The following is a 17,929-nucleotide window of genomic DNA, read 5'->3' on the forward strand; positions in this document are numbered from 1 at the left end:
AAACAAGCGATTCGTCTACATAAATACATATTTTATATGCGTGCATCGTTGTTCATTACCGCTGCATGTCTATGAAGACAGGTGATGTCCAGGAGCTGTAGGACGGAGGTCATGAACTGTGTGTGAAAGTAAATAGCTGTTGTGGGAATGAACTGAAACACACAGAAGCCTTACGTTTTCCTCTATCACCAACATTTTATTCAATCTTTTAGATTAAATTCCTCTTTAAAGAATCTCAATAATACAATGCGATACTTACAAAATGGAATCAAAACTTAAAAACAGGGCCAATCATCTTCGCTTTTGATAAAACATTAGGGTCAACAAGGCTGAGTGAAAATGCGAAAAAAAGACTGCAACCATTGTAAAGCTGAAGCCACGAGTCATTTCAAACCTTAAATAAACGTCAGAGCTTAATATTAACCAGCCAAATGATCAATTAGTACAGTGCTTGTGCTATCATAAACATATATCTCTTTATCGAAATAAAAAAAACTGTCAAATAGTGTTAAAATTCATTTAAAACAGTTTAAAATGATTATACGTAGGCATTAGAAATAAAAGTACTGATGAGAACTAAAGTAACAAAAAAAGGTTAAAAGAAGGTGATAAAAGACAGAAAACATTGTCTGGGACCAGAGTGTTTCAAAGGTCCTTAAACCCAATGTTGGGTCCAAATTGATTATCTATTTACAAAACATCCAAACTATGGAAGATGGCCATAAGACTGAAAAGAGATGAGAAATTAAAAATGTCCCTTCACAGATATATATTTATATATATGCTCTTTTCCTGTATGCACACGAAATAAGCCTGCACCATTGGAAAGATTATTTACAGCACTTCTGTTAAATCTCAAAGCTATTTAAAATATACTTAATGCATAAAAATAAAGATTTTGGCATTGTCTTGCTTCGTCCTCTTAGGAAGTTCTTCAAGAACCTCGAGAAACCCGAAGGTCTGCTCTCAGTGCCTCGTCCTTCGGGTTGGCAGCAGTCATCCAGCCTGCTAGGGGGCGCTGTGAGACGAGTTAGCAGGGTAGAGGAGGTACTGAACAATGTGGGATCATGTTAGAGCATCTAAAGAATTCTTCATTATTTTATGACTCCAACTCTTCTTGGACACAAACGCGACAGAGTTTTACCAGTGAACTTCACACCCCCTCGCCTCCATGTCACAAGAAAAAAGACATGGATGAGCGGACAAAAAAACGTAAAGATATGGAGCTGAAGTGGTTTGCAGGGCCGATCCCCTCGTGCTGTCCCTCCACTAACATCCATTGTGTTGTCCTTCAGTGTCGGTCTGTGACCTTAGGCCACACTCCTTAGAGCTGGATCTCGAAAGTCTTGTGGAGCTCACTGGAGAAGGGGTTCGTAGGGGAGGGATTGGTGCGTTGTTGCGATCGGCTCTCCAGGGCGGCCCACTGGGCATCAAAAGCATCGGCCGGTTGCTGCACCACTGACTGTGCGGGTGACTGCCAGCTGTTAGCACCGTTAAAAGTGACGCTCCCTTTGGGCGGCTGCGGCACCATGGCGTTTGGTAGGGGTGGTTTGCTGAAGGGAATGCCAGTGCTCTGCGTGTCAAACTGGCCTAACGGTGGGATGGAGAAGGGTGACGACTGAAGTTGCGTTTGGGGAACGGGAACAGGCCCAGGGATGTTCTGAGTTTGTGTGGCCGAACCAAACACGTTGGCCACCATCTGCGAAGGTGTGATGCCGACCACTGGAAAGGTCGGTTGGACAAACGGGAGCCCGTTGGACACCGGGAAAGATGCCGGGGCCTGTGCGTGGAACGCAGGCTGACGCGGGGGTACGGTGGGGATCGCAGAGGGAATGGAAGGCATAAAGGGTGCAGAGGGGCCTGGGGCTATGGGAACAGGTACAGCAGGCACAGGGAAGGCCTGCTGTGGAGGCGTGTCGGTCCTCGCGATCGCGGTAGGTTGTTGGGCTCGGACAGATTTGGAGACCTCCTCCAGCCAGCGGTCTGCTTCAGATGGCGTGCGTTTGTGGGAGGACACAAGCGCAGAAAGAGTCACGCTGACTGCAGGTAGGGCTCCCACTGCAGGTGTAGCGCTCGGCCACTCACCCCCTACAGGACACATTAAGAAGATTACTTCAGATTTCAGTTTACAGGTCCTTTCATAGCATGCTCAACAGGAAGGTTTAAGCTTTTACCTGTATTTGCTGTCGTAGTGGCTGTGGTTGGGGTCTTGGCCCAAGGGTTAGTGTCTCGGACTGGCAGCGGAGGCGGTAGGATAGGAGAGTTTGCAGCAGTTACATTGAGGCTGGGTGGCAACGAAGGAGGAAAGGGAAGAGCTGTGCCATTCACTAGAACATCAGACAGCATGTGTGAATAGAGACACAGAGTATAGTAGGTTATTTAAATAAAGTAAACACTGACCCATTTAACTGCTAAAAATTTGTTTTGGTGTAAAAGAGTGCAGCTGACCTGGAGCAGAGGGCGACTGTGGTGAGGAGGCAGGTTTGGTCATGGGTGCCGATAAGAAAGGATCTTCCGGGGGTCCACTGAAGGTGGATGTGATCTGTGTGCACAAAGAGCTGATGCTGTCGCCTTCCCCCTCCACCTCCACCACTGACAAACAAACAACATTTACTTCACTGAAGAAAACACACACCGACAAAGTTCAAGGTAACACAGAGGAACAGCTCACCAGTGTTTTTGATGGGAAAGTCAGACTTGCGCTGCATGGTGGAGGGCAGCTCATTCATGCGCAGTGACATTTGTCGTTTGAAGGGCGATGTTTTATGACCGAGCGCCGGGAAACCCCGGAATGAGCCCTGGCGAGCCAGCGCTTCCACGGGGGCATGCCGCCGGGGTATTGCGTGAGGATTGGCTTCCTTAGGGTTGTTCATAGGCAGAGGAGGGGAGGAGGATGAGCCGTTGGGTCCGACGAGGGTGACCGCTGGATTCGTCACACTGCCAGAGTTGCCCAACATGCTGTCTGAGTCTGAAGAGAGAAAATGTGTTCACACAGAGAAAAAAAAACACCTTCTCGCATGTGAAATACGAAAATGAACAGTGCTTCTCTCACACACCTTTCTTGACATCTTGTAGTTGTCGCATGACCTCCTCTCGCTCAGCCTGCTCTGTTGCCGTGGTAACGCGGAAGGAGCCCTCCCGTGTGAAAGTGGTACGGTTGGCGTCAAAGGTGGCCGTGACTCCGCACTCCTTCTCCCTCTTTTGTTTCCGTTCCAAACATGCGGCGAACGCGCAGCCCACAGCGTGGCTGAGACGCTCTCCCTAAAACACATCATCAGACCACATCAGTCCACACATCACACTGCAAAAACTCTTAATCCAATTCAAACATCTAAAGCCAACTCAACACAGTACATTTCACTATATATAAGAGTTCTGACCGAGTCTTTGACGGCCATGAAGCAGTGGCAGATCCATCGGCGAGTGGTACCGTCTCTGCAGATGTAGGAGAAGGCATGTTCAAAGTTCCGGTCCGGGGCACAGAATGATACCTTCTCTATTGTCTGATCCAGAATGAGGTCCTGAGAACAAAGCAGGCAACATGTCTCTGCTTTGACATTATTTCGTTAAATCAATTTGTGTGCCGTCAAGAATGTTTAAATGCTTTGGGTATTACAGTGTTTGTCACTAGAATCGCGTAAACCAGGGTCACACAAAGTCCAAAGTAAACACTTCTGAAAAACAACTGCCTTTAAAGCAGAAATAGTGGCAACCTCGATTTGGATGTAACACTCTGGGGTCAAACTGTACGAATCGGGCCGATCAAAAACAGGGTTTTCAGACAGCCCAAACTTTGTGGAAATCTTACCATCAGAAGTGTTTCTAGGTCTACAGGTGTGGAAACTCCTCACATTGAGCCACAGAATGATGCTTCATTGTTTGTCAAAATTTATTAAATGATGTCATCACAGGGACGATCATAAGCTTTTAATAAAACCAAGTTCAAAGAATTATCAAGTATTTATAGAAGTCAACTTGTGTATGTTCATTTCAGACACTGGTTGTCAAACTCCAAAAGGAGCTGGTGTGCAGTTACAGACTCTCACCAGCAGGAGGCAGAAAGAACTGAACATGAATATTGCGCATTCATATCCAGCTTCACTCTCCTACTCTTGACCTTACATGATATGTGTGTGCCTATTAAGCCAATTTTAAGACAATTATAATTTCGAATAAATATAAATTGTATTATAATCAGACGTTTCCCCCAAACTGTCATAACTGATGATAATTCAAATTATTCTCTGTTTGTAATTCAAATTATTCTCTATGATAATTCTCATTAATGTTAAGCCGTGGTCAGACTTGATTTTGGGCATGTGAAGATCGTTCGGACGGTGGTATGAAAATGGGCGGCCACAATTCCTCCATTTTCATATATCTTTACCGAGAGGTCACGCTGTGACGTTTTGATCTTCAATTGGTCTCACACACTCAATTGACACGATTTGCAGGTCAGAGTTCACCAAACTTGAACTTTGCTACTCTGCAAAATATCGTTAGATGGGCTTGCGTTTCCGGTCTGTCGCATGCGTATAAATGGAACTTAATAGAGGGAAAAGTCAAGTGTGACCGAGGCGTTAGACAATACATGCAATCCAGGCATTTCATGATTTAAAAAATTTCTTTTTATGATTTTGGGGGGCAAAATATCACGGAGGCCTGTTCTTGACCCATTCAGTAAGATGAACCCAACAGCAGTAAATCACTAGTTTTAATTTTTTCATTGTTTAATACAAGGAACTTGATTCTATTAAGAATTGGAAAACACAATGACAATGATCAGAAATCAGATTGGAGTCTTGGGCCGTGTCGCACTTGACTTTTTTGATAAGATAAAGTTGACAATGGTGCTTTTCAGTAAAAAAAACGCTACCTCAAAAAACGCTCTGAGCTGCAGAAAAAGACGCTGGTGTTTAAAAACGCTCAGGAGTTTTTTGAAAACACGGTTTACTCCTTAGGATTATAATGTAAAACAGACGCTAGCAGCTTAAAAAAGTGTGAACACGACTTTACTGTACCTTCGTCTTGTCATCCACAACCCTCAGACCATCCGCAGACACCCACAGCACCGCTCGCACGGCCTTCTTACCCGACTGTGCAGAGAGAAATAAAGAGACATGCAGTCAGTGAGAAATTGAGGAAGAACTGACTTTTTCCTCCTGAGACCCTTCACCCTCCTGCTTTTTATAATGTTTTTCATCTACAAACAACACCTGAAAAAGAGAAGTCAAATAACGTTTTCAGAATGTTCCAGCAGGGGTACAGACATGTCGACGTGTTGTATTGTATAGTGACGCACCCGTAGACAAGAGAAGGGGACAAGTGAAACACTCAAACACACACTTTCTAATAGTGTCATAACACTTACCTGTGTGTATAATCAGTTCACATGCACACACACGCACACACACACGCGCGCACACACACACACACACGCGCGCGCAGACACACACACACACGCGCGCACACACACACGCATATCTTGTTTAAGTGAACAAAGGCAAAATATAGATTGTAACCTTGTCCCTTGGCACTTACTTTCCTATCACTCCAGGAGTGTTTTTACAGCAAACTACTATTAGTGTGAAGCGCACACACTCACACACGTTTAGGCCACAAACATACTGTACGCAAGTACGTAAACAAAAACTGCAGGCGTGCATCCCTTTACATACATATGAGTCACCTTTAAACGAATGTGACATTACAAAGCCCTTAAGAGTTTTCTATTCAGCGTCGACTTGTTGTTTTATTTTAACTGGATATTTAAGTAGAGAGTTGGGTAGGTTTTACGTCACATAGCTTCACAAAGTTCCCAGATTTTTGTCTTGGAAGTAACAGACATTTAAGTATTAGTTCACTACCAAATTTGCCAACGTTTATTATTAATAATTTATTAATTCATTATTGATAATACCTACTATGGAAAGTCAATGGGGCAAATTTTGAAGGTGTTTTGACCTACTCCTGCTTTAGTAACTACTATAGTAAACTAATAAAATATCAATACTTTAGTATTTTGAACCTATCTAAAGTACATATATACAATACTACAGTATACTATAGTAATTCTACTGTACTTTATTAAAATATTACTTAAAAAAATATTTTTTTACAGAATTTAGTACAGACAATATATTACACTACAGTTTAGTACAGTTTAAATAGTGTGTACTACAGTATTTTTAAGTGGGCTACCACAAAATGTAAATTATATTGTGGTGAAGGTATGGTGATAATAAATATATTGTATTTGTAATTCTTAATGCTGCATACTACATTTTTAAATCAAAGTGTGTTGCTGAAGTTACAAAATCAGTCAAATAAAACTTTTTGCTGTAAAATCCATATGTTTTTTGTTTTGAGCCTAATGGTTCCTTCACATGCTCTCGGAAATTCGATAATTCCCACTTGAACCCGGAAATAATTTATGGAACGGTGCTCTTTTGATATGAACAGATAATTATAATGTTGAATGATCACGTGCTTACGCAGTTATAATGTGAAATCGCAACGTAAGCTTAGAATAAACATAACTTTATTGACTGTTGGTGTGAATGCTAACAGAATTGCATTAATTCTACTACAGCGCCTCTAGAGGTGACGCTGAGAACGCATTCTCGCAAACTATTTGGAATTTTGTGCGACACATTTGGAAATCGAGCTCGCATAGCCGGAAGCATTTACATTCACGTACTTGCTCTGAGTATGTTGTGGACTTTGCACACATACAAGCACGCAGCAGAACTTACTTTTGCAAAGAAGCCTTTGAAGAACTTTCTGTCCTGGAATGGAGGGTTGGTATGGGGGTATGGGATGGGAGGAAAACGCAGGAGAATGTTACAAATGAACTCAGACACAATGTCCTGTGAGTGCGTGTCAGGGTGTTCTCTGGTCTCAGGGGTTTCAATGGTTAAAAGTGATGGGGGGGGGGGGGGGTATGGGGGGAAATCAAAACTCTAGCTCACCAATCAGACATTAGACTCACCACATGTGCAGTTTTTTGTTGTTGTGTCATTGTGTGTGTGTGCTGTGAATGTTCTAGTGGTATTACTCCACTATGTGAGTTTAATTTATACTGTATTCTTAAAGGAACAGTTCACCAAAAACATTCCGCCATCATTACGCCCTTAATCAAGCTTAACTTCACAGATTTTCAACTCGCTTTGTATTGTGTCAATGGTATATAGTAAAACAGGTTGAAAATCAGCAAAGTTGCACAACAAAGTAAACAAGTTTGGAAGAACAATGAGCGTAAAATAATGGAAGAACTTTAATTTGTGGTTGAACTGTCTCTTTAAACCAGTGGTTCTCGATTCCAGTCCTGTGGACTCATAGCACTACACATTTTCAGTCTTTCATGGATCTCTTCTAATGGTCTGAATCAGATGTATGTGCAGTGCTGTGGGTCACAGTAGCAGCATTGAGAAGAACCGCTTAATGTCATCATGTGTTAGTGATGAAAGCAGGGGTTGGTTAGCGTTGGTTCTGACGACATCACATGACTTCCTAAAGTGAGTCATGAGAGAAAGCTCACGTGAAGCCCCCACACACATCCAGCAGCTGACAGAGGGTGTGTGTGAAGGTTTCGGATACATCTAGGCCACATTCACACTGCACATGTGCAGTTATCACTTCTCTTCAAAGTGCCACACCTGAGATTTCATTATTTTATCAATCGGGAATTGGCTGCATTGTGGAAACATCTCGAGATGCCAAAGGTTGCTGTGGTCATTGCCATGGCAACCATCTTGACAGGTGGGTAGGTGACTCCTGTATTCCATACACATATAGAATGACGTGTGGGGAGTTATGCAGTGTGGATGTGGCCGTAGTAACATAAACCAAAAAGTAAATTTCCCCTCATCTACAGCGTGCAAACCAAAGTTCTGCTCTCAGTTCATGAAATCATGGTCCAGCGTCATAACGTCAGACACTGAACCCACATTGTCAGTTAAGGCTGTTTTGAGTTTCACCGAAAGAAGTTAGAGGTTAGCATGACTGTAACGTGCCCACATGTGTAAGTATTCGGCCGCGCTCATTGGGTTAGAAACAAAGGTTTAGGGGTCAGAGTTGACTGAGACGCTCTTAATGCATTGTGTGAACAAACCTGCTTAAAAGAAGAGAACATCATAATGCATTTACATCAGCACATATGCAAACAGTGAGATGAGCGGTTGGGATAAAAAAACGCCACTGACACTTCAAGAACGGAGCAGGAGGAAGAGAACCGGAAGTGAGACGGCACACAGACACAAATACAGGAAGTGAAAGAGGAAAAAGAAATATGGGGTAATTGAGCTGAGAATTTAATGTTTTATTGTATTTGCTTAAATTATTTTTTTTCTTATTTAGAGGAACTAGTTTTATTAATTTATGCTTACTGTTCTTGTGATTTTTATTGCTTTTAAACATGCTATAGTAACACATACTGTATATATTCTAAAGGATATGCACATAACCTAATTAATATTCATGAGACAATCCATCATGACATCACATGTCTGTATGACCCTTAAATATCAATCCTGTCTGTTTTTCAAAACAACAATCCTTCTCATATAGAATATTTCAAATCAGTCTGCCATTTGGATAGCAAGCAGCTCACTACAGCTCAAAACTGGGATTCTGGGTATTACATTTACATTTATGCATTTGGCAGACGCCAACTGTGGAATCCCCTGGGATCGAACCCACAACCTTGAGTGGTTAACGCAATGCTCTTGCCGCTGAGCCACATCTTGTCATTGTGGTTCAATGCGACACTCGGAGGACGTTACGTGCAGCTAGCAAACTAATGATGAACAACAAACACAAGCGTATGACATCAATAAAGATGAACTTCTGCAGACACGCTTGGACTTCCTGCACACGGGCGAGAGGAAATCTTATTACAGCGGCCAAAGATCGCTCCCATCGTGACACATACCCAGAGTCATGTCACTTCTCATCCTAAAGCCAGTTCATTATGTGCTCGGGTTTACAGAGATATTAATACAATCAGTCCTGGACATAATAAGATTTTAGAGAGTAGTTACAGGACCATGAGATTTTATGCATCTGGCATGTGTAAACTACAAGTCTGTCTTTGGGGGGAACTTTCTACAGTGAGAAAATGTGTGTTCTTGTGTTTGACCGAGTCTGTGGTTAAATCATGAGTGTGCCTACAGCCACATCCTTAATTAAACGGCAGCGGACGCCTTAAAGTCACCATCATCCTGATGCCCTGAAGCAGCTCACCGAAGCTCAGAAAAGAACTCGGGCGGAGGCCCTGTCAATGTGGAATATGGACATCGCAGTAGATTTCCTTTTCCCTGAAGACTGGAATGTCTTCCCCCTGACCCCCCGAGACAGGAAACTTACGCCTGCCCGGGTGCTTATGTGCTGGGATTGGTCGATTGAAGAGGTGTAGATTGGGTCCTCGTCTTAGAACTTGTTACAAATTCTTGGGAGAACTAAAGTCAATTTTTGTATTTTATCCAGTCAGTTTAACGTCAATAAAGCGATTTAATGGCCATTCACGAGCTTAACTAACACACGAGAACCCGAGCATGATTACCGGAAGGAGAAAAGAACAGCAGGAGAAGACAGGCATACTTTAAATAGATCTCTCGCTGTCCACTCCACGCTGTGTGCAGAGCGTGAACAGGAGATGTGACATCAGAACAGAAGAAGGAAGTCAGAAGGGTGACACCTACCGTCTTCAGTCTCTTGACGGCTTCTTCGCAGATGTGCATGCCACGAGACTCCTCCACCTCCACGTGCCCCAGATACTGCAGAGAGACAGAGAAAGACACATAGGTGTTTAGTTTTCGATACCGTTACTGTGTGTTCACACCGAGCGCGAATGAGGCGTCAAGCGCGAGTGATTTACATGTTAAGTCAATGTAAAGACGCGTTAGACGCGCTTGCGGCGCGAATAGCGCGAATGAGGCGGCGCGAATGACGCGAATTGCGCGAGTTGAAAAATCTGAACTTTGGCGGAAATTCGCGTCGCGTTAACCAATCAGGAGCCTGCTCTAGTAGTAGTAGCCCCTCCTATGAAGTGAATTTCACGAGCGAATGGCGCGAATAGCGCGAATGACGCGAATTTCACGCGCGAATTACGCGAATGACGCGAATAGCGCGAATGACGCGAATGACGCGAATGACACAAAATGTTCAAGCGTCCAACTACTCGCGAATAGCGCGTTTTTGACGCCTCATTCGTGCTCTATGTGAACACACAGTTAGAGTGTTGAGATTCACTGTTTCCTGTTCAAACGGAAGTAGTCACCCAGTCCTATCAGCTACCGTTGGACTAGTGGCCACTGACATTCAGTGTGGAGAAACAGCATCGCCCCTCCCCAAAACTCATCTCTTACAGAAGACATTAGCGTGTCTCGCCCCGAAGCCACATGGGAGCGCGGAGGTCAGGCCAGGAGACGACAGCTATTGTGCTGAGAGGAAGTCCTTCCCTTTCCTTTAGTAAAACATACTGAACTCAGTCCTCCTGAGCCATTGTCAGAGTGTGACGTGTGCAGCGGCCCATATGAGCCGGGCTGTGTAACGTGTCATATGTACTCCTGCTTTTCAGATTATTTACTGAAATGTTGTTCTCGATACAATAATTAAGAGATAATTCTGAGTGAACTTTTTTTAAGCAAAACGTCTCAAAAACGTACTGTAAACGTTATTGTATTTTGGTTTTAATGAATGTTTTATTCTACACTTGGAGGACCACTTTTGTTGTTGCCTAATTAAGATTTGCTCAGATTTAAACATGCACGTTCTTGTCGGCTATGTCATAAACTGTCATCAGAGTAACATGTCTCATGTTTTACATTTTTAACTTTTTCTGTTCATTTTATTCTTATCTCAAGTTGTGTGTACAACAACAAAAGTCACTGAAAATTTTAAAAGTTTTTAAAGTCAGTTATTTTCATTTCATTTTTAATTTATGTCCTAAATTAGGGTTGTCAATAAAAAAACGACACTTTAGGGCTGTCAAACAATTAATCACGATTAATCAACGGTTATTGTTTATATAATACATGTGCAGATGAATTTGTATTTATAAACTTATTTAGGAAATATTTTAATGTACTTATTTATATTTAAAATAAATACAGAATGTAGATATTTGTTTTTATTCTGGATGCAAATTATCACAATTAATCTTTCGACATTCCTATTACACATATGATATCAAAATTATTCAGCACTCATTTAACAGCGGTGTTTAGCATTGTAATGTACGGCTGAATACTAGACTAGTTTTTTGTCCCTACACTCCTCATTTTCATCCGTTTTAATTCACCTTATTACCATCCTCTATTCATCGTATTACGTTTAACCTCGCAAATCGCTGCCCGTGCCGCAAAAAACCTCCAGAGCCACTGAGAATTTCTATTAAAGTGACTGTTCAATGAGATCATGCAATAGTTTAGAGTTAGAAGCTTGGAAGGAGTTTTGTTCAGAATATTGTCTTAATGAAATCAATGCCCTTTTTAGAATCAGACGTTCTTCCGTAGAGAGGGCGCATGAGGTTTGAAGGTCTACTCTTCTTCCGATGGGTTTATAACCTGGATATGAACCAGTTATTGAGCATATATGAGAAAACCATCTGTCTATAACCACGAGAGCAGCAGTTTTCCGTTCTCTGGAGAAAGAAACGGAGTTATAATTTAGCAGAGAAATGGGCAACGTTATTCAGTCATTTTTAGCAGTCGGCTGAATACGGTGGCTCTGAACTGCCAACATGTACCCAAGTGTGTCTTTAGCCTATAGCTTAACCTTTATATGAACCAAATGATTCAGATCTGACAGATGAACTCAAACCTCAATTAGTCTGGTTTATTAAATAATGTTCTGAGGATCGCGATAAGACTTTCCGTTCCGGTGGAAGTTGCTATCGCTGATATTTACTCTGCCCGATAAAACTGTTTTTCATACAAACTGGCTTGACTTTGGTTATTCTATCATGTACAGACAAGATGGGTGTCACTCCTGTAAGCTGTTGTATGAACAGGACAAAGTTACGATTGATAGTTAACAAAAATCCAGTTGTATATATCAGTGGTTCTCAAACTGGGGTCCCAAGATGGATCCGGGGGGGCACAGATTTGTGTCATTTTATGAAATATAGAAGTTTATCTTAGATTTCAAGTAATCAAACATAACAAAAATTTGACCACAAACCAAAAGTATTGATGTTCCAGCATTGTATCACTGAATATGTTTTTGATTTAATAAAAATTCTAAGTTCAAGAATACGTTTTAATTTGGGGGGACCACTTAATGCAGCATATAGACTTGTGGGAGTTTCTTTCAGACTAGTGAATTCCAAAACTAAACTCAAGTCTTATACTGTGTTCACACCAAATGCGAATTAAGAGTTTGCTGGCAGTAACTTGCATACAAAGTCAATGCAGATACGTGCATAGACGCAAAAACACGTTTTTCCGTGCAAGATGAAAATTTTCAACTCGGGCTATGAATTGGCGCAAAGAGTTTTCGCGTCACTCACGCGAAAAAAACTAACTTTTCCGCGAGTAATAAAGTGGAATGCGATTGCTCGCGTTTGGTGTGAACACAGCATTAGTGTACATGCCTAGTGCACATTGAGACAGTAAAGAGCTTTTTAAACAAGCTTTGAATAAGAATTTGATCTTAGTTCCCAGGCCTCAAGAAGAGAAGGTTTGTTGTTTGTCCTCACACAGCTTTTATGCACCAAACCCACCAAATTCACTGGCTGTCACACTCCTCACCAGCACCTCAACTTCACAAAAGAACCATGAAATACACACGGACTCGCTGCTGAGCGCACACACAAGCTGTATGGGGTGTATTTATGATCTCCAGGTGGACAAAGAGGAACTCGGAGGATGAGGGGGATATGGAAAACACACAATAAAGACATGTTCACACCAAGAACGATAACTACATAAAAAATGACGAAAAAACATTGTGTTTATGAAATTCTAGCCAGACGAGCTGAGTGTTAAGAGACAAATGGTCAAACTTAACACAGTAGCTGCAGACGGATCGCTCCGAAAAGAAAACAAATCCCTCAAAGCTTCTGAAAATGACGTAGAGCTGCAGGTTTGAGTTCATTACCTTGACGGCAAAGCTGCACTTGCCCCCGCGCACAGCCTCCTCATCCGTCTGCCACTGGTGCGGCCGGCTGGACTCCGGCACGTACACGTCTTTCTTCCGGCGAAAACTCTGCCGTAGCTTATTCATCGCTTTGATTCCTCCTGCACACAGACAGACGGAGAGATGGACGGGTTTATATTTGACAACGTTTGACACATAATATATCGCTCCGAATAACAGACAAAAATAAACAAGAGTCAAGCGGTGTTTACCACTTAATGAAGACACATACACATATGCACACAAACTGCTTTTTACTCGTTCAGATAAAGCTATCAATCTCAAAATAAGTTCTATTGTAACTGCATTGTTTCATGTGTATTTTGCGAGCCTTCACAACAACGTTGTAGGGCTTTCAAAAAACATCTAAAAACAAATCACATTTCAAACACTCACAAATTTGATTATTATTCCTAAATATTATTCCTAAATTGCTGTGCTATAAAGTAGAGACACGCACAGTCAGTCAGACACCTGATGTCATGCAGCGGTGAGTCACATCAGAGCGTCTTTGTCAGCATTCACCTGCAGAGCCACACACACACACACACACACAGAGGTTTCACCAAAGGAAGAACATTCTCCAAAGAGAGAAACTGAGAGCGAGAGGCTGACGCTTCCGTCAGTGTTTTCCTTTCAACCCGACATCAGCTCAGATTTCAACAGCATAACGTGAAGCTCATTTGAATGAGTCAGCACACTCACAGCCGGTGTGAAACTGCGTGTCTTGAAAGGAGGAAAACACAATACAACATTAGCATTAAAACCTGTGCCAGGCCCAGCTTGTTTGTGTAACACATTTAATACACGCAGACATTCCCAAAGAGAGTGAAACAAACATCTGATGGACACAGGCTGTGTATTTACCAGAGTACATTTCTCGTTTAGTCGGTCTGCAATCTGTACTTATAGAAAAGAACAGCAAAAACGACTTAAGTGTTCAAACTGCAATAACATAGCAGTTGAAAAAACAGGCCATGCTCACCAGCCAAACCCTGACATCCCAAGAGCAGCGGCCTTGTGACCCAAAAGCGTATAGATAAATCAATACAGAAGATGAGAAAAGGCATTTTTCTGTTCTTTTAACAGTGAGTGGACTTTGGTTTGTTCTAAAATCTTTTAGTGCGAGTAACGGAGGAAAATGTTAAAGAGTACATATTATGAGATCGTGTAAATTACATTTCATGGAGTGTGTAATGTTGCCGTGTGATTGAAAGCGGTCTGCCAAGTTGTAAAGCTGAAAGCGAATCAATAAAAAAGTTATTGGCTTGGAAAAAAAGGAGTTGACTGAATCACGCAAACAAATCGTGACCTGGTACGATTCACAAACCGCCGCGGATTTACATCACTACATACAGTCCCAACCTACGTTTTGCTAGGACTGCCCACGAAAACGTCACTATTGTCCCTTAAACACTGTAGCTTGTGAGCCTCATTCGCGGTAGACCAATCACACCAGACTAGACCATCTGACCAATCAGATCAGAGTAGGCTTGCGGAAAGGAGGGGATTAGACAGATGATTTGCCAACAAATAATTTGAGACGAAGTCAAGAATGAAGGAAGTAAAACTGCTGTGTATGTACGTAAACTTGTTGTTTGACACTTCTTAAACCAAAATAGGACCTTCAAAATCAAGGAATATTTACTGATTGAGTGTTGTGTATTAGGTATGGGAATGAAAGAGAGAGATCAAAAGACTGAACTGTTGCCAATGAGTTAATCTAGTGTCAGAGGATGAGAGAAGAAAACAGCACTGAGACTGACTGCATTCAGGTCAGATGGTTGGAGCATCGCAGAAGATTAAAGGACTCCAGGTCACATCTCATCTCCTGAGTTCTGTGACATCATTCTCTATCATGCCCCGCCCACACGGTTTCAAACTTTTATTTTAGCACTGGAGGTCATCATAATGTTATTAATATACATCATGTGAGCCGCAGTGTCTTCTCTTCTGTCTTTACCGGTTACTGAAGAACAACCGTTGCCTGTCTCTCTTCCTGTTGGTGTGGGAGAGTGAGACTGCTGGCACCAGTGAGTGAGTGGGTAGGAATGGGAGTCATGTGAGGGGGATTAGGTGCACTTTAAGCACCAGACACTTTCACACATTAACTTGCTAAACTGCCGCCAAATTGCTGGATAGTTGTATCTAGCTTTCTATGTTTTATCAGCCAGAGCAGAAAAACTGAAATTCATTGACAGTCTGAGAAACATGCCGGATGTCATTTACTTGTGACCAAATACAACAATATCTTTTGCTTAGACCTCTCCTTTTGACTTTTCCTTTTGCCTCTGTTCTTGTACAATTCTGTGGTGCTAATTATTGGGGTTATACACTCACCTAAATAATTATTAGGAACACCTGTTCAATTTCTCATTAATGCAATTATCTAATCAACCAATCACATGGCAGTTGCTTCAATGCATTTAGGGGTGTGGTCCTGGTCAAGACAATCTCCTGAACTCCAAACTGAATGTCAGAATGGGAAAGAAAGGTGATTTAAGCTATTTTGAGCGTGGTATGTTTATTGGTGCCAGACGGCCGGTCTGAGTGTTTCACAATCTGCTCAGTTACTGGGATTTCGACGCACAACCATTTCTAGGGTTTACAAAGAATGGTGTGAAAAGGGGAAAAACATCCAGTATGCGGCAGTCCTGTGGGGGACAATGCTTTGTTGATGCTAGAGGTCAGAGGAGAATGGGCCGACTGATTCAAGCTGATAGAAGAGCAACTTTGACTGAAATATCCACTCGTTACAACCGAGGTACGCAGCAAAGCATTTGTGAAGCCACAACACGCACAACCTTGAGGCGGATGGGATACAACAGCAGAAGACCCCACCGGGTATCACTCATCTCCACTACAAATAGGATAAGAGGCAACAATTTGCACGAGCTCACCAAAATTGGACTGAAAAATGTTTCCTGGTCTGATGAGTCTCGATTTCTATTGAGACATTCAGATGGTAGAGTCAGAATTTGGCGTAAACAGAATGAGAACATGGATCCATCATGCCTTGTTACCACTGTGCAGGCTGGTGGTGGTGGTGGTGTAATGGTGTGGGGGATGTTGTTTTCTTGGCACACTTGGCACCAATTGGGCATCGTTTAAATGCCACGGGCTACCTGAGCATTGTTTCTGACCATGTCCATCCCGTTATGACCACCATGTACCCATCCTCTGATGGCTACTTCCAGCAGGATAATGCACCATGTCACAAAGCTCGAATCATTTCAAATTGGTTTCTTGAACATGACAATGAGTTCACTGTACTAAAATGGCCCCCACAGTCACCAGATCTTAACCCAATAGAGCATCTTTGGGATGTGGTGGAACGGGAGCTTCGTGCCCTGGATGTGCATCCCACAAATCTCCATCAACTGCAAGATGCTATCCTATCAATATGGGCCAACATTTCTAAAGAATGCTTTCAGCACCTTGTTGAATCAATGCCACGTAGAATTAAGGCAGTTCTGAAGGCGAAAGGGGGTCAAACACAGTATTAGTATGGTGTTCCTAATAATCCTTTAGGTGAGTGTATGTATTTTAATGTAGTATCAATGTTTTAATGTATATTTAGTCAATTTTGAGCTTATATCATCAATTACGATATATCGGTATATTACAAATAAACAAAAACTGTAACAGATTTCACATATTAATTTTTTTTCCCAATAATCACTGCCAGAAAATTCTAGACATTTCTGTAGCACAGGGAAGGTTGGATGAAGCGTTGATGGGTGACTACGACTGGAACTTGGTTTGTATATTTCCCCCTTTAACAGTATTAGTCATAAAATATAAATGTATGTTTTTTGCGAGTATCGTTGATGGAAAGAAAAAGGCATGTGATTTTCGCATTCAGTATGTTAAACATTAAGAAACTAAAGCTAAACCTGCAAAGGGAACCTGGCGGGGAGATAGACTAAGACCTTTTAGAAAGTAAGACAGAGCAAGCAAGAGTCAGAGACAATGACATGGAACATATGTTAAAATAAATATTAAATATAAAGCATCCTAAAAGTCCTTTAAAATCTTTCTGTCGCACAAAAGGTTTGTTGTAGTGACAAAAGTTCAACAGATACAATGTAAAAAAGACACGTTTTTTTGGGGAAAACCCAAATTGTTTATTCTCTAGCATTGCTGACAAAAAAACCTTTAAGCACCACCATTTATTATGGTGTACTATAAAACTGGGAAATAGAAACAGTAAATTACTAAAAAGGAAATAAGCCACAACTATGGATCGTATCTTCTAGTGACAGGACAATACTCAAAAATGTCCGCTTTTCTAAAGTAATGCAGTAATTTTTTAATTGTTCTTAATAAAAGCAGTTCAATATAGTTCAATAAGTCATCTGTTGTGTTCGAATTTCAGTTCCAGGTAAGATTTGCGTCACTCCGTGTAATGCCCGCCTACGTTCCAGTTGCGACACTGCACGCGTTAGACCAATCACAGCGGACTAGACCATCTGACCAATCAGATCAGAGAAGGCTAATAGAAAGGAGGGGAACAAATCCATTTGAGTGTTAAGGTAATAACAACTGCTTATTATTAGACACCGTGTATGAATGTAAACATGTTGTTGGACACTCCATAAACCAAAGTAGGACCTTAAAAATCACAAAATCTTTACTCTATAAAACGCAGCATGCAGTGATACTACGGTATTCCGTTTCCTGAACATGTAGTCAGGGTAACAGGAAGTAGATAAACATGAAGTGAAAAAGGGGTCGGATGGGAGGGGGGACGGCAGGCTGAATGCTGGATGTTGTGTAAGAGCTGCTC

General features: G+C 41.9%; 1 protein-coding gene across 10 annotated transcripts in view; it reads right to left on the reverse strand.

Moving 5' to 3' along the window:
* Positions 1 to 170: 170 nt before the first annotated feature.
* Positions 171 to 17,929, reverse strand: part of numb (NUMB endocytic adaptor protein) — a 29,696-nt gene continuing 11,937 nt past the window's right edge. For 4 of the 10 annotated variants that reach the window (XM_079459197.1, XM_079459198.1, XM_079459200.1 and 1 more), the window contains exons 2-11: positions 13,102 to 13,241; positions 9,702 to 9,776; positions 6,756 to 6,788; positions 5,022 to 5,096; positions 3,381 to 3,521; positions 3,057 to 3,261; positions 2,672 to 2,968; positions 2,449 to 2,592; positions 2,175 to 2,327; positions 171 to 2,088 (exon numbers count right to left, since the gene is read on the reverse strand). In XM_079459197.1, coding sequence (XP_079315323.1) covers positions 1,325 to 2,088; positions 2,175 to 2,327; positions 2,449 to 2,592; positions 2,672 to 2,968; positions 3,057 to 3,261; positions 3,381 to 3,521; positions 5,022 to 5,096; positions 6,756 to 6,788; positions 9,702 to 9,776; positions 13,102 to 13,227 — 2,013 coding nt within the window. In that variant the 5' untranslated portion in view covers positions 13,228 to 13,241 and the 3' untranslated portion in view covers positions 171 to 1,324. Of the gene's footprint in view, positions 2,089 to 2,174; positions 2,328 to 2,448; positions 2,593 to 2,671; positions 2,969 to 3,056; positions 3,262 to 3,380; positions 3,522 to 5,021; positions 5,097 to 6,755; positions 6,789 to 9,701; positions 9,777 to 13,101; positions 13,242 to 13,600; positions 13,666 to 17,929 lie in introns of all 10 variants that reach the window. The other 6 variants (XM_079459202.1, XM_079459203.1, XM_079459201.1 and 3 more) reach the window with 3 other exon arrangements.

Source organism: Barbatula barbatula (assembly GCF_947034865.1).
Source record: "Barbatula barbatula genome assembly, chromosome: 6".
NCBI classification, from domain to species: Eukaryota; Metazoa; Chordata; class Actinopteri; order Cypriniformes; family Nemacheilidae; genus Barbatula; species Barbatula barbatula.